The sequence below is a fragment of the Ranitomeya variabilis genome, chromosome 4, assembly GCF_051348905.1.
Source record: "Ranitomeya variabilis isolate aRanVar5 chromosome 4, aRanVar5.hap1, whole genome shotgun sequence".
Lineage (NCBI taxonomy): Eukaryota > Metazoa > Chordata > Amphibia > Anura > Dendrobatidae > Ranitomeya > Ranitomeya variabilis.
Genome location: NC_135235.1, coordinates 409,597,502 through 409,614,341, shown reverse-complemented (window position 1 = coordinate 409,614,341; position 16,840 = coordinate 409,597,502). Strand labels below are relative to the sequence as shown.

The 16,840-nt window shown below is 45.8% G+C and overlaps 1 protein-coding gene across 3 annotated transcripts in view; it reads left to right on the top strand.

The window, feature by feature from the left end:
- The window catches only part of LOC143764990 (calcium-binding protein 2-like), a 145,364-nt gene extending 129,741 nt beyond the window's left edge, over nt 1-15,623 (top strand). For all 3 annotated transcript variants that reach the window (XM_077251166.1, XM_077251167.1, XM_077251168.1), the window contains 5 exons: nt 7,756-7,786; nt 8,653-8,787; nt 9,923-10,032; nt 12,663-12,810; nt 15,502-15,623. In XM_077251166.1, coding sequence (XP_077107281.1) covers nt 7,756-7,786; nt 8,653-8,787; nt 9,923-10,032; nt 12,663-12,810; nt 15,502-15,527 — 450 coding nt within the window. In that variant the 3' untranslated portion in view covers nt 15,528-15,623. The remainder of the gene's footprint in view (nt 1-7,755; nt 7,787-8,652; nt 8,788-9,922; nt 10,033-12,662; nt 12,811-15,501) is intronic.
- Nucleotides 15,624-16,840: the final 1,217 nt, after the last annotated feature.

Sequence of the window (16,840 nt, the reverse complement as noted above, 5' to 3'; positions counted from 1 at the left end):
GGTCTGCCTAATACTACAGGGTCTGCCTATGAGAAGGTCTGCCTAATACTACAGGGTCTGTCTATGGGGGGTCTGCCTAATACTACAGGGTCTGCTTATGGGGGAGGTCTGCCTAATACTACAGGGTTTGCCTATGGGGGGTCTGCCTAATACTACAGGGTCTGCCTTATACTACAGAGTCTGCCTATTGGGGGTTCTGTCTTATACTACAGGGTCTGCCTATTGGGGGGTATGCCTAATACTACAGGGTCTGCCTATTGGGGGTCTGCCTAATACTAGAGGGTCTGCCTATGGGGGGTCTGCCTAATACTACAGGGTTTGCCTATGGGGGGTCTGCCTAATACTACAGGGTCTGCCTTATACTACAGAGTCTGCCTATTGGGGGTTCTGTCTTATACTACAGGGTCTGCCTATTGGGGGGTCTGCCTAATACTACAGGGTTTGCCTATTGGGGGGTCTGCCTAATACTGCAGGGTCTGCCTATGAGGGGTCTGCCTAATACTACAGGGTCTGCCTATGAGAGGGTCTGCCTAATACTACAGGGTCTGTCTATGGGGGGGTCTGCCTAATACTACAGGGTCTGCTTATGGGGGAGGTCTGCCTAATACTACAGGGTTTGCCTATGGGGGGTCTGCCTAATACTACAGGGTCTGCCTTATACTACAGAGTCTGCCTATTGGGGGTTCTGTCTTATACTACAGGGTCTGCCTATGGGGGGGTCTGTCTAATACTACAGGGTCTGCCTATGGGGGGGTCTGCCTATTACTACAGGGTCTGCCTATGGTGGGGTCTGCCTAATACTACAGGGTCTGCCTATGGGGGGATCTGCCTAATACTACAGGGTCTGCCTATGGGGGGTCTACCTAATACTACAGGGTCTGCCTATGGGGTGGTCTGCCTAATACTACAGGGTCTGCCTATGGGGGGGTCTGCCTAATACTACAGGGTCTGCCTATGGGGGTCTGCCTAATACTACAGGGTCTGCCTGTGGGGGGGTTTCTGTCTTATACTACAGGGTCTGCCTATGGGGGTCTGCCTAATACTACAGGGTCTGCCTATGAGGGGGTCTGCCTAATACTACAGCATCTGCCTATGGGGGGTCAGCCTAATACTACAGGGTTTGTCTATGGGGGTCTGCCTAATACTACAGGGTCTGCTTATGGGGAGGTCTGCCTAATACTACAGGGTTTGCCTATTGGGGGTCTGCCCAATACTACAGAGTCTGCTTTATACTACAGAGTCTGCCTATTGGGGGGTTCTGTCTTATACTACAGGGTCTGCCTGTTGGGGGGTCTGCCTAATACTACAGGGTCTGCCTATTGGGGGGTCTGCCTAATACTACAGGGTCTGCCTATGGGGGTCTGCCTAATACTACAGGGTCTGCCTATGGGGGTCTGGCTAATACTACAGGGTCTGCCTATGGGGGGTCTGCCTAATACTACAGGGTCTGCCTATGGGGGTCTGGCTAATAGTACAGGGTCTGCTTATGAGGGGGTCTGCCTAATACTACAGGGTCTGCCTATAGGGGGTCTGGCTAACACTACAGGGTCTGCCTATGGGGGCGTCTGTAATACTAAAGGGTCTGCTTATGGGGGAGGTCTGCTTAATACTACAGGGTTTGCCTAATACTACATGGTCTGCCTTATACTACAGAGTCTGCCTATTGGGGGGTTCTGCCTTATACTACAGGGTCTGCCTATTGGGGGTCTGCCTAATACTACAGGGTCTGCCTATGGGGGTCTGCCTAATACAACAGGGTCTGCCTATGGGGGTCTGCCTAATACTACAGGGTCTGCCTAAGGGGGGTCTGGCTAATACTACAGGGTCTGCCTAATACTACAGGGTCTGCCTATGAGGGGTCTGCCTAATACTACAGGGTCTGCCTATGAGAAGGTCTGCCTAATACTACAGGGTCTGTTTATGGGGGGTCTGCCTAATACTACAGGGTCTGCTTATGGGGGAGGTCTGCCTAATACTACAGGGTTTGCCTATGGGGGTCTGCTTAATACTACAGGGTCTGCCTTATACTACAGAGTCTGCCTATTGGGGTTCTGTCTTATACTACAGGGTCTGCCTATTGGGGGGTATGCCTAATACTACAGGGTCTGCCTATTGGGGGTCTGCCTAATACTAGAGGGTCTGCCTATGGGGGGTCTGCCTAATACTACAGGGTTTGCCTATGGGGGGTCTGCCTAATACTACAGGGTCTGCCTTATGCTACAGAGTCTGCCTATTGGGGGGTTCTGTCTTATACTACAGGGTTTGCCTATTGGGGGTCTGCCTAATACTACAGGGTTTGCCTATTGGGGGGTCTGCCTAATACTACAGGGTCTGCCTATGAGGGGTCTGCCTAATACTACAGGGTCTGCCTATGAGAGGGTCTGCCTAATACTACAGGGTCTGTCTATGGGGGGGTCTGCCTAATACTACAGGGTCTGCTTATGGGGGAGGTCTGCCTAATACTACAGGGTTTGCCTATGGGGGGTCTGCCTAATACTACAGGGTCTGCCTTATACTACAGAGTCTGCCTATTGGGGGTTCTGTCTTATACTACAGGGTCTGCCTATTGGGGGGTCTGCCTAATACTACAGGGTCTGCCTATTGGGGGGTCTGCCTAATACTACAGGGTCTGCCTATGGGGGGTCTGCCTAATACTACAGGGTCTGCCTATGGGGGTCTGGCTAATACTACAGGGTCTGCCTAGGGGGTCTGCCTAATACTACAGGGTCTGCCTATGAGGGTCTGGCTAATAGTACAGGGTCTGCTTATTAGGGGGTCTGCCTAATACTACAGGGTCTGCCTATGGGGGGTCTGGCTAACACTACAGGGTCTGCCTATGGGGGGTCTGCCTAATACTACAGGGTCTGCTTATGAGGGAGGTCTGCCTAATACTACAGGGTTTGCCTATGGGGGGTCTGCTAATACTACATGGTCTGCCATATACTACAGAGTCTGCCTATTTGGGGGTTCTGCCTTATACTACAGGGTCTGCCTATTGGGGGGTCTGCCTAATACTACAGGGTCTGCCTATGGGGGTCTGCCTAATACTACAGGGTTTGCCTATGGGGGGTCTGCCTAATACTGCAGGATCTGCCTTATACTACAGAGTCTGCCTATTTGGGGGTTCTGCCTTATACTACAGGGTCTGCCTATTGGGGGTCTGCCTAATACTACAGGGTCTGCCTATGGGGGTCTGCCTAATACTACAGGGTCTGCCTATGGGGGTCTGCCTAATACTACTGGGTCTGCCTAAGGGGGGTCTGGCTAATACTACAGGGTCTGCCTAATACTACAGGGTCTGCCTATCAGGGGTCTGCCTAATACTACAGGGTCTGCCTATGAGAGGGTCTGCCTAATACTACAGGGTCTGTCTATGGGGGGTCTGCCTAATACTACAGGGTCTGCTTATGGGGGAGGTCTTCCTAATACTACAGGGTTTGCCTTTGGGGGGTCTGCCTAATACTACAGGGTCTGCCTTATACTACAGAGTCTGCCTATTGGGGGGTTCTGTCTTATACTACAGGGTCTGCCTATTGGCGGGTCTGCCTAATACTACAGGGTCTGCCTATGGGGGGTCTGCCTAATACTACAGGGTTTGCCTATTGGGGGTCTGCCTAATACTACAGGGTCTGCCTTATACTACAGAGTCTGCCTATTGGGGGGTTCTGTCTTATACTACAGGGTCTGCCTATTGGGGGGTCTGCCTAATACTACAGGGTCTGCCTATTGGGGGGTCTGCCTAATACTACAGGGTCTGCCTATGGGGGGTCTGCCTAATACTACAGGGTCTGCCTATGGGGGTCTGGCTAATACTACAGGGTCTGCCTAGGGGGTCTGCCTAATACTACAGGGTCTGTGGTTTTGAGTGGTATGGCTGCTTCTGGGATTTTGCATCAGCAGCTGTTTTCACTGATCGTCTTTCTGGCTCGGCTATTTTAGTCTGGCCCTGGCCCTCAATCAATGCCAGTTGTCAATTGTTCCAGCCTGGAGTCACGGCTCTTTGGATTTCCCTGACACTCTGACCAGTTCAGCAAAGCTAAGTCCTTGCTTGTCCTTTTGCAGTTCACTTGTTGTGGACTTTGTTGTTCAGCACTTTCTATGTTTTGCTCATTTGTCCAGCTTATCAGTATGAACCTATTCAGCTAAGCTGGAAGCTCTGAGCAGCAGAGTTTGCCCTCCACACCTTTAGTCAGGTGTGGAGATTTTTGCATTTCTCTGCGGTGGACTTTTTCTAGTTTTTATTACTGACTGCACAGTGTTCTTTCCTGTACTAATTCTATCTAGCTAGAAGTGGCCTCCTTTGCTAAATCTTGTTTCATACTACGTATGTCATTTCCTTCTCCTCTCACAGTCATTATTTGTGGGGGGCTGTCCTATCCTTTGGGGATTTTCTCGGAGGCAAGATAGCTTTCCTGTTTCTACCTTTAGTGGTAGCTAGTTCTCCGGCTGTGACGAGGTGTCCAGGGAGTGACAGGAACATCCCATGGCTACTGCTAGTGTCTGTGTTAAGATCAGTAACTGCGTTCTGTATAGTTACCACCTGCTCAGAGCTAGTCGCATGTCGCTCCTACATCACCAGACCATAACAGTCTGCCTAACACTACAGGGTCTGCCTATGGGGGTCTGGCTAATAGTACAGGGTCTGCCTATGAGGGGGTCTGCCTAATACTACAGGGTCTGCCTATGGGGTTCTGGCTAACACTACAGGGTCTGACTATGGGGGGTCTGCCTAATACTACAGGGTCTGCTTATGGGGGAGGTCTGCCTAATACTACAGGGTTTGCCTATGGGGGGTCTGCCTAATACTACAGGGTCTGCCTTATACTACAGAGTCTGCCTATTGGGGGGTTCTGTCTTATACTACAGGGTCTGCCTATTGGCGGGTCTGCCTAATACTACAGGGTCTGCCTATGGGGGTCTGCCTAATACTACAGGGTCTGCCTATGGGGGTCTGCCTAATACTACAGGGTCTGCCTAAGGGGGGTCTGGCTAATACTACAGGGTCTGCCTAATAATACAGGGTCTGCCTATGAGGGGTCTGCCTAATACTACAGGGTCTGCCTATGAGAGGGTCTGCCTAATTCTACAGGGTCTGCCTATGGGGGGTCAGCCTAATACTACAGGGTCTGTCTATGGGGGGTCTGCCTAATACTACAGGGTCTGCTTATGGGGGAGGTCTGCCTAATACTACAGGGTTTGCCTATGGGGGGTCTGCCTAATACTACAGGGTCTGCCTTATACTACAGAGTCTGCCTATTGGGGGGTTCTGTCTTATACTACAGGGTCTGCCTATTGGGGGGTCTGCCTAATACTACAGGGTCTGCCTAATACTACAGGGTCTGCCTATGTGGGGTCTGCCTAATACTACAGGGTCTGCCTATGGGGGTCTGGCTAATACTACAGGGTCTGCCTATGGGGGGTCTGCCTAATACTACAGGGTCTGCCTATGGGGGTCTGGCTAATAGTACAGGGTCTGCCTATTGGGGGGTCTGCCTAATACTACAGGGTCTGCCTATGGAGGTCTGCCTAATACTACAGGGTCTGCCTATGGGGGTCTGCCTAATACTACAGGGTCTGCCTAAGGGGGGTCTGGCTAATACTACAGGGTCTGCCTAATAATACAGGGTCTGCCTATGAGGGGTCTGCCTAATTCTACAGGGTCTGCCTATGAGAGGGTCTGCCTAATACTACAGGGTCTGCCTATGGGGGGTCAGCCTAATACTACAGGGTCTGTCTATGGGGGGTCTGCCTAATACTACAGGGTCTGCTTATGGGGGAGGTCTGCCTAATTCTACAGGGTTTGCCTATGGGGGGGCTGCCTAATACTACAGGGTCTGTCTGCCTTATACTACAGAGTCTGCCTATTGGGGGGTTCTGCCTTATACTACAGGGTCTGCCTATTGGGGATCTGCCTAATACTACAGGGTCTGCCTATGGGGGTCTGCCTAATACTACAGGGTCTGCCTATGGGTGTCTGCCTAATACTACAGGGTCTGCCTAATACTACAGGGTCTGCCTATGAGGGGTCTGCCTAATACTACAGGGTCTGCCTATGGGGGGTCTGCCTAATACTACAGGGTTTGCCTATGGGGGATCTGCCTAATACTACAGGGTCTGCCTGTGGGGGGTCTGCCTTATACTAGAGGGTCTACCTATGGGGGTCTGCCTAATACTACAGGGTCTGCCTATAGGGGGTCTGCCTAATACTACAGGGTCTGCCTATAGGGGTGCTGCCTTATAGTACAGGGTTTGCCTATGGGGGTGTTGCCTTATAGTACAGGGTCTGCCTATGGGGGTGCTGCCTTATACTACAGGGTCTGCCTATGGAGGCGCTGCCTTATACTACAGGGTCTGCCTATAGGGGTGCTGCCTTATAGTACAGGGTCTGCCTATGGGTGTGGTGTCTTATACTACAGGGTCTGACTATAAGGGTGCTGCCTTATAGTACAGGGTCTGCCTATGGGGGTGCTACCTTACACTACAGGGTCTGCCTATAGGGGTGCTGACTTATACTACAGGGTCTGCCTATGGGGTGCTGCCTTATACTACAGAGTCTGCCTATGGGGGGTACATTATACAATATAGAGTAGGCCTATCTGGTACTATCTGGTACATTATACTATATTGAGGACTATCTGGTGCATTATACTATATTGAGGACGATCTATTGCATTATACTATATGGAGGGTATCTAGAGGGGCATCATACAGTGTGGGGATTACAGTGTTGGAGCCATCAAACAGTTTGGAGGCTACTAAGGGGTCAGTATACTGTGTATAAGAGAGCATCATACTGTGTATAGGGGAGCTGTACAGGAGGCAGACTCGAGACAGTATTAAATGTAAAGTGGGCACTTATTGTTATAGGGGAACTCTGGTTACTGTGACTATCAAAGGGGCACACAGGACAATATTACTTTCTAGGGGGCAAAATATGGGCACTGTTTTCTAGGGCACTTGCACCTGGCATTGCTATGTTATAGAGGGGTGCCTTAGAATTTAGAGGGCACAGAGAACCACACAGCAGGGGCAGTAATAAGGACACATATGGCAGCAGCGGCTCAGTATTGAGGTATCAGGTGCAGTAATAAGGACATATGGCAGCAGCGGCTCAGTATTGGGGTATCAGCAGGATAAGGGGTTTGTGCAGGTTGGGAATAGATGGTGATGGGGCTGGAATATGAGAAGTGAAATGTGTCTTTGTTGTATTCTCTGCAGCCGAGTCATTGCTGGAAGAAGTTGTCATGTCGGTCTGGGCCACATGGAAAAGACGGGAAAAGTGAACAATTCCATCATAAAGAACATCAGCGGTAAGTCATTATCTGTAACTGTGCTGTGATCTATGTTCTGTAGGACTGGTATCTACCACTGACCATATGGCGGTAATATTCATGTTGGTCGTTATATAGAGATCATCTTCAGTAACATCGCTGTCATCTGCTGAGGTCCTCCTCCACTATTAGGGCACATCACCGAGGTGTAATCAAGGTTGCCTGGTTAGGGGCCCACCCAGAAGCTTCACCACCCCTACCACCCCCCCCCCCCCCCTCCCCGAGCCAAGACCATAGCTAAGCCTCTGGATCTGCAGTAACCTGAAAATACTGATTTTGTTGGCAAGGAGATCCACAAGTGTCTCCTGGCATCTACAGACTGTCTACACTCTCAGATCACAGGCAGTGGCTCACTGTAAAGTAAATAAATTGTACAACAACAACATTTCAGTATTTCAGATGTATACCTTTCCTTTTATTTCAGGACCGAGAGCTGAGACCAGAGGAGATCGAAGGTAGGAGGTCTAATACTTTTTTGTAAATATCTGTATTAACTACCATATATACTTTGTGTCCAGACTAACATTATAAATTCTTTGGGAAGACTTGCTCTCCATTCTTACAATCTACATTCACATTGTAATACATAATTTTGCAATGAATATCTTCAACTATAAACATATAACTTCTGAAGAACATAAAAATTATGGGCTAAGGTCCTTCTTCTTGTGCATTTACCAGACAGGCTAACATAGGTATACTGATGATTCTAGACACTACTGCTGGAATCTAATTTATACATACACTCCCTAAAGGCCCCCATAGATATTAGACTAATATCGGCTGAACCCGCAAATGTTGTGGTCTAATGTTTATAGGGGCGCCGGAGAGGAGAGATGTCAATTTCTCATGTCTGATTTTGGACTGCCAATTGCATTGTTCTTCTGGAGATAAGCCACTGGTGTAATCCATTGGCCTTCTCATAGAGAACACATGAGTGCTTCGAAGAATTAGTGCTCCTGTGTATGGGAGAGTCGCTAAGATGGCTGTCAGCTGAACTATCATTCGGATGACAGCCATCTAATGTGCCTGGACAGCTTTACACTCTTTAGATGTGTGACGTGCTCAATCAGCAGAGACCTGTGACATATTGGGACCTGTATTTTCAGAGCGTTCATTCGTGGTAAAGTGACTGTTCAGAATTGAAAACATTAGATACTTTCACACAACTACATATTATTTCCAGTAGGTGCACTCCAGGATGGTCTTCTTTACACATCTCCTTTAGGTACAATTCCATTATTGAAGTTCTGAGAAAATGTACAGTACTTCCCTTTTATGCTTACATTTTATAATTTTATAATTTATATTTTCTCCTCAGAGCTGAGAGAAGCATTTAAGGAATTTGATCGTGATAAAGATGGTTTCATTGGATACAAGGAGTTGGGCGAGTGCATGAGAACCATGGGATATATGCCTACGGAAATGGAGCTCATTGAACTCTCCCAGAAAATCAGTTAGTGGTACCTTTTTTTATTTTACGCTTTCTCTGACTGCCAACCGTCTATAAAAGTCCAGAAACCTCCTAACTCTTAAAAAAAAATTGCAATGCTAAATCCAGGGGAGGAGAGAAATGTAGCTGAAGTCTCTGCATAAAGGTGGAAATTCATAAAGGCAGGGCCGACTTTTCTCTCCCCACGACAAGTGAATCAGGATCGGGCTGTGTGAATTCAAATATTTGGACCTTTTCCTTCTCTCTGGCGAAAAGACGCTGCCAGTCTCTGCTTCTCTCCATTGAGTGTTCATGTAAATGGGAATCAGATGAAATAGCTCATAGTTAAATGATGGCTGAGTCAACGGCCATCTCCAGTCTATAATCACCTTAGAGGCGAAACCGAAGATAAAAACTAAATGAGCAAATACCCTGCAGTAAGTAAATAACTAAAAAGTAATAGTAAATGTAAAAAAACAACAGGTACTTAGTTGACACTGTTTTGATTAAAACATTGTTAACTGAGGGGTGTACAAACAGGTGCGAGGCTCTCCTTCTTTTTGGGCTTGATATTTTGTCCTCCTGCTCTGCCCCATCTACATGAGGTTTGATGACACTTGATGTGATTGAATAGGTGAATCTCTAAAAATAAAAAAAAAACGCGCTGTGTTCACATTCACCCGGGTCAACCACCAGCGAGTTTTGCCGCTACACACACAGAAGATGTGTAGTTAGTTTTCCAAGATGTTGGAACAACCTCCCAGCTGAGTTCCTCCACAAACTATGTACAAGTGTATCTAGAAGAATTGGTGCTGTTTTGAAGGCTAAGAATGGTCACTCCAAACATTTAGTTTATTCAGGTTTATCTTTTGTTCATTCACTTTGCAAATTATTAATTGATCAAAATAAACTATTAACCCTTTTATTATATGAAAGCTTTCTAACTTTTGCATACTATTGTATATATTGAAACATTATGATCTTTTACATTTTTACTATTCTATGTTTAAATGTCCTGTCTTTAGGGCTACACTTCTGTATATATGGCAATAGGGATTTTGTAGCTCCGTGTAAGATCAGTGTTGCAGTTTAGATGAGATTACCTACTACTCTGTCAGCATACAATTCTATTTAAACTAAATTGTTCTTTTGCCCTTAGCTGGAGGTAAAGTTGACTTTGAAGACTTTGTAGAGCTGATGGGACCTAAACTTCTTGCAGAGACAGCTGACATGATTGGAGTGAAGGAGCTGAGAGATGCTTTTAAAGAGGTATGATATAATGTACTTTATTGCACACTATGAAGACTATAGTTTTGGTAAAGTTTGTGGGTGTGTACAAAGTGTGTCACCTTCTATATGCGCTCCCAGACTGGTCATGAGAATCACTAAAGAGCAGGGCCGGACTTGCCATCTGGCAAATGCCAGAAGGGCCTGTCTGGTTGTGGGCTGCCTTGTCTGCTATGTTGTTAGCAGAATCTGTGTTCTCAAGATAACCACACTGTTAAGAGTTGTGATGGAGCACAAAGTTGCCGACTCCGTCCGTTAACCCAGCAGGCCTCTGGTATCATTAGAAATATTGGTGTTGTAGTAAATCTTGCTTTCCACCATCCAAGGTAATATTAGTAATATATTCCATCTGGTGCTCGGGGGCGGGGACACCATGGGCCGGTGTGATTTCAAATGCCAGGGCTGAATTTCAGTCCCAGTCCGTACCTGCTAAAGAGGTATTATATGAGAAGCACTATATCAAATTATTCACATTACATAGGATAAGATGGATAGGTAAAGGTAAGGTAGTCATACACTATCTCCTTAAAGGTTTTGTCCATTAAAAAATGGTGCAATGGTAGGAATTGCTCAAAAGTAACAAAAAAGCATTAACCTTTACATGCCAGCCTCATTAGTCTCATGATGTCTACCTTGGAAACAGAGGCCACTAATTGGGTGCAGTAGTCATGTGTTGTAGACATAAAAGCACCCCGGCAGACCTGCATTTTCTTTCCCATCGCTACCTGCGATTAAATCATGAGATGTCAATGGGCTACTATGGCAGTGTACTAAAGTATTGCAATATATTGTACAAGTGATGAAACTATTTCAGATTCAAGTCTCCTAGAGTTCTTAAAAATATTTAAAAAAAAAATCAAAAAACCCACCCTTTCCCAATCTATAAATTAAGAAATTAAATTAGAAAATAAACATATTTGGTATTGTTGCGTCTGTAAATGTCTGCTATTTCAACACAATAAATTTAAAAAGAAAAACAAAGAAATAAACAATAATTTTTGTTTTCTGTTATTTTGCCTCCTGCGAAAGGAAAATAAAATTTTGTCAAAAAGTCATATTTAGCTCATAATAGTACCAATACCAAATTCTCGGTGCGTAATAAAAACATAAATTAACTGTGGTTTATCACATGTTTAGGAAGCTGATCTCAAATTCCCTAGCCACACACAGGCCTGATTACTGCCACACCTGTTCTCAATCAAGAAATCACTAAATAGGACCTGCCTGACAAAGTGAAGTAGACGAAAAGCTCCTCAAAAGCTAGACATCATGCCGCCATCCAAAGAAATTCTGGAACAAATGAAAAACAAATTAATTGAGATCTATCAGTCTGGAATAGATTATAAAGCCATTTATCAAGCTTTGGGACTCCAGCAAACCACAGTGAGAGCCATTATACACAAATGGCAAAAACATGGAACAGTGGTGAACCTTCCCAGGAGTGGCCGGCTGACCAAAATTACATCAAGAGAGCAGTGACAACTCATCCAAGAGGTCACAAAAGACCCCACAACATCCAAAACAGTGCAGGCCTCACTTGCCTCAGTTAAAGTCAGTGTTCATGACTCCACCATAAGAAAGAGGCTGGTCAAAAATGGCCTGCATTGCAGAGTTCCAAGATGAAAACCATTGCTGAGCAATAAGAACATATAGTCTCATCTCAGCTTTGCCAGAAAATGCCTTCATGATCCCCAAGACTTTTAGGAAAATACTCTGTGGACTGAAGAGACAAAAGTTGAACTTTTTGGAAATTATGTGTCCCATTAAATCTGGCAAAGAAGTAACACAGTATTTCTGAAAAGGAACATCATACCAATAGTAAAATATAGTGGTGGTAGTGTAATGGTCTGGGGCTGTTTTGCTGCTTCAGGACCTGGAAGACTTGCTGTGGTAAATGGAACCATGAGTTCTGCTGTCTTCCCAAAAATCCTGAAGGAGAATGTCCAGCCATTTGTTCATGACCTCAAGCTGAAGCACACTTGGGTTATGCAGCAAGACAGTGATTCAAAACACACAAGCAAGTCCACCACTGAATTTTTTTTAAGAAAAACAAAATTAAGACCTTGGAGTGGACTAGTTAAAGTCCTCACCTTAATCCAATTGAGATGCTGTGGCATGATCTTGAAAAGGTGGTTCATGCTCAGAAACCCTCCAATATAGCTGAATTACAACAATTCTGCAAAGATAACTGTGCCAAAATTCCTCCAGACCTTTGTAAAAGACTCACTGCCAGTTATCGCAAACTTTTGATTGCAGTTGTTGCTGCTAAGGATTGCCCAACCAATTATTAGGTTTAGGGGCAAACACTTTTTCACACAGGGCCTTGTAGGTTTGGATTTCTTTTTCCCTTAATAATAATAAAGACCTTCATTTAAAAACTGCCTTTTGTGTTTACCTGTTTTATCTTTGTCTAATATTTACATTTTTTGGTGATCTGAAACATTTAAGTGTGATAAACATGCAAAAGAACAGAAAACCAGGAAGGGGCAAACACTTCACACAACTGTATGTATTCTGTTTGATTCTTCAATCCTTTGGCAGGCATATTATTATGTTTTTTTGTACTATTTTCATTTAAGACACAGCTAATAGCACATTTTTATTAAAACTAGTTTGACTCAAATGGTGATGGCAGAATCAGCACTCGGGAACTACGCGAGGCTATGAAGAAACTCCTCGGTCAACAACTGGGCCCCCGTGAAGTTGATGAAATCCTGAGAGATGTGGATGTGAATGGGGATGGACTTGTAGACTTTGAAGGTAGGATAATCTACGGTATCTATCTACTTAATCTGAAGATAGTTTCTAATATTCCGGTCATTTTTGACACTTGTAGTACAATCTTTGGAATTTCAAGATCATCAAATTTGAGTAGTCATTATATTAACAGGAAGTGATAATTGTAATAAGTTTTAAAGTCAACCTGGCATCACCAGGCCCTCTCATAGTCTCCATATTGCTGTTGAGCAGAGAATACACCCAATCCACATAACACAAGTGGGGGACCAGAACTGCCAAAGTCAAGTGATCCAACACCATCCATAATAACTAGTATTGTAGGTGTGTGCTATCAGATTCACTATATCTCAACTAAGGCTAAGATATTAGGATGCTTAAAAAGAACCCTGCCCCCCTTCCACTTTCCTAATGAGGCATATAACATTTACGTATAACATATACCGTATTTTCCGGCGTACAAGACGACTTTTTAACCCCTGAAAATCTTCTTAAAAGTCGGGGGTCGTCTTGTACGCCGGGAATCGCCTTGTACGCCGGGTGTATATGGTGGGTGGGGGGGGGAGTGATCCTGATGACGACGAGGGGGCGTCTCACAGGAAAGTGAGTATCCCCCATTACCTTATCATAGCGCTGCAGCGTGGGGTCTCTGTGCTGGGAGCGGCGGCTGCTGTGCTGTGCTGTGGCGGCTCCTCTTCTGCAGTGTGGGGCCTCTGGTGCTGTGGGGCGGTGGCGGCGGTGGCGTATCTTCATGCAGTCGGGGCTCCTCCGGCATCTCAAAGCCTAGAAGCCCCGCCGGCAACTCCATCGGTGTAATGCGCTGGCCTCCGGGAAAATGGCCGCTGCTTAGATTCAGATCTCGTGTCCCGAGATTTCGGGACGAGATCTGAATCTGAGCATGCACAGCCCCCAGCGGCCGGGCCACCGCATCGCACCTATTGAGCTGCCTCCGGGAAAATGGCCGCTGCTCAGATTCAGATCTCGTCTCCCGAGATCTCGGGACGAGATCTGAATCTGAGCAGCGGCCATTTTCCCGGAGGCCACCTGACCGCATTGTACCGATGGAGTTGCCGGCGGGGCTTCCAGGCTGAGATGCCGGAGGAGCCCCGACTGCATGAAGATACGCCGCCGCCACTGCCCCACAGCACCAGAGGCCCCACACTGCAGAAGAGGAGCCGCCACAGCACAGCAGCCGCCGCTCCCAGCACAGAGACCCCACGCTGCAGCGCTATGATAAGGTAATGGGGGATACTCACTTTCCTGTGAGACGCCCCCTCGTCCTCATCAGGATCACTCCCCCCCCCCCAAAAGGCACATATTCACCGGCCCTATAAGACGACATACGGTGTATAAGAAGACCCCCAACTTTTAAGAAGATTTTATTTTTTAACTGGTAAAGTTGGGGGGTCGTCTTATACGCCCAGTCGTCTTATACGCCGGAAAATACGTACTATTTTTAAGACTAGGCAACACTACAGGACAACACTCCCCTACAATTTGTAATCTCTTTATTTTAAACGGATCAGTCACCAGGTCGAAAGTGCCCATTTTCTGCTCCACTATTTATTTCTAGTTTTGTCATACGGCTCCATGGGTGTGGACCTTTTTCTGGGGGGCATGTCTAAAAATCTGCTCTCCATTATCACCCTGCGGCCAGGTTCACATGTTTCATCCAGAAAACGTAGACGATTTGTTTCTTACTTGTCATCGCTCTGCAATCCATTTTTTGCATCAACAGCTTTTAATAATTTACAGTCTATTTACAGTTTTGTTTTGTAATTAGAAATTGGATTTTTTTAATTAAATAATTGCCTCTTTTTTTTCCTGATTTCTATGTCACAAAAAGTGGTACTGTTTCATAAGTAAATGCTTAGTCTCAACACTGCTTCAACTCGCAGACAACTGGGATAAATACTGATACGTCGGCCCCATACAGCTCCGAGTGGCTGCTTCTCTTAAGTTGTCATGCAGTAGCTGGCTTCTATGATACATGGGAATGGGAAATTGATTTCAGGTTCCCAAAATTTTCTTGGCATGGGGACAGACAAAGCTGGATAAAGATCTAATACATGTTCAGTGGTATCTGATATTTTTCATGGCAAGAATGAGAGCAGTCTGAATATAAGTCAAGGAGATCTTTGAAGCTTCTTTAAAAGGAAACTGCCAGCCCCCAAAAATAGTATTCACCATAATAGTAATCTGCATGGAAATACAATTTTAAACATGTGTAGCAGCCTATTTGGAAGTGAGGCTACAGGGAGAAAATGAAATCATATTCTCCCAACAGCCACTCACTCCTAGTCGTCGGGGCAAGGAACAGTCAGCGCTCAGTGTATAGTGAGTGGGCTATAGTCACTACTCCTGCCCATTGACTGACATTCTACTCTGTAGCGGGTATATGTGGCAGCCTGTCATTCAAAGTGCACGGGGAAGTAATTACCGCACACTCACGGTATACTGAGTGATGACTGTTCACGGCCCCAATGACTCCAAATGAGATGCTGTGGGAAGAGCACCTCTAATGTTCAGATCGGTGTTCTCTAGCAGATTTCCAAAATGGCTGCAGGTAAATATCATTATTTACTGACAGGGTGCCTTTAAGAACCTATTTAATAAAGCTATCATGTTGCCAGTGTGATGCTTCGTCTTTAGCTTTAAATCCAATATTATTTTCCAGGTCTTTCATCCGATCTTCTTCTTTTGATTCTCTTACAGAGTTTGTACATATGATGTCTCGCTGATGACCTGAAGTGAAATCTGGAGTAGTCCTGTAGAAGCCATTGTGTGTTTGAACTTCAATATACCAAATAAATGTATATTATTGTAATAAACTGTATATGCCTTCTTACTTTTCTTACCAACATTCCCGCTATTGCTGGGATGCTCCTGGAAAAATGGGACTTCAAGGAATAGTTGGCAAACCTATGAGGCGCCACCCAAACCTCCCAGATACCTCTGGATAACAATGCTTCTGTAAGGTTTGGCGCACATTTATCCTACGCTCTGCACTTATACTGGGGTTTCTGTATAAATCTCTGAAATATGTGATTCAGACCAAACCCTGGCGGAAGATTCACGATAACGAGGCAGGTAGAGGAACTGTGTAGACTGTCTGACATGTGATCCGGCAGTGTCTGTCTATTTAGGATTGCATAGAAACACAGTCTGCCACAGTTTTGTGCACTTCTGAAAAGAAGGACAACGCTGAACAGAGGCCAGAGTTCAGAGTAACTCTGCCGCCTCATTATAGTGAATGGATGCCTTGGGGGTTCCATCTGTCAAGTCAATCAGAGATTTAGATGGAAACCCCAAAGTAAGTGCTGAGTTTAAAGCGCTGGATAAATGTGATCTCAAATGTTATGTAAAATGTTCCCATCTGTTAACAGAAATATAGGGAGCTTCCATATTACTGGTGGCACAAAGGCTCTGGAAAAGCTTGTGCACTTCTGAAAAGAAGAACACCACAGAACAGAGGCCAGATGGAGTCCAGAGTAATTCTGCTGCCTCATTATAGTGAATGGATCCCTCAGAGGTTTCATCTGAATTGCGTCATTCGGCGATAAAGATGGAAACCAAAACTAAGAGCCCAGCATAGAGTACAGGATAAATGTGACCCCAAACGTTATGTAAAATCTTTCCAATAAAAGTTCAAATCAATCCACAAAAAAGCAAGTCTCCACTCAGGTCTGTCATTTGTTAACGGAAATATAGGGGGCTTCCACATTACTGGTAGTACATAGGCTCTAGAAATGTGAAATGGCTCCTCACTCACCAAAAGAAATTCAGCGCTCTCAAATCCAAATGCCCCCTCCCTTCTGAGCCCCAATGTGCCTAAACCACATTTAGGGCCCACATGTTTTGCATTTCTGCAGTGATGAGAGCCCGCCTAATTTACAGGTGTGTGTCTCCAGAAGCACAGGCTGGGCATAATGTACTGGTGACTACAACGTATTGGGTACTACAACGGCAGTTTGCAATTTTCAATCAGCAACCTCCACTGCTGCTTGCTTCTGGAAAACACCCATGGAGTCAAAATCGTCACTACACCTGTAGA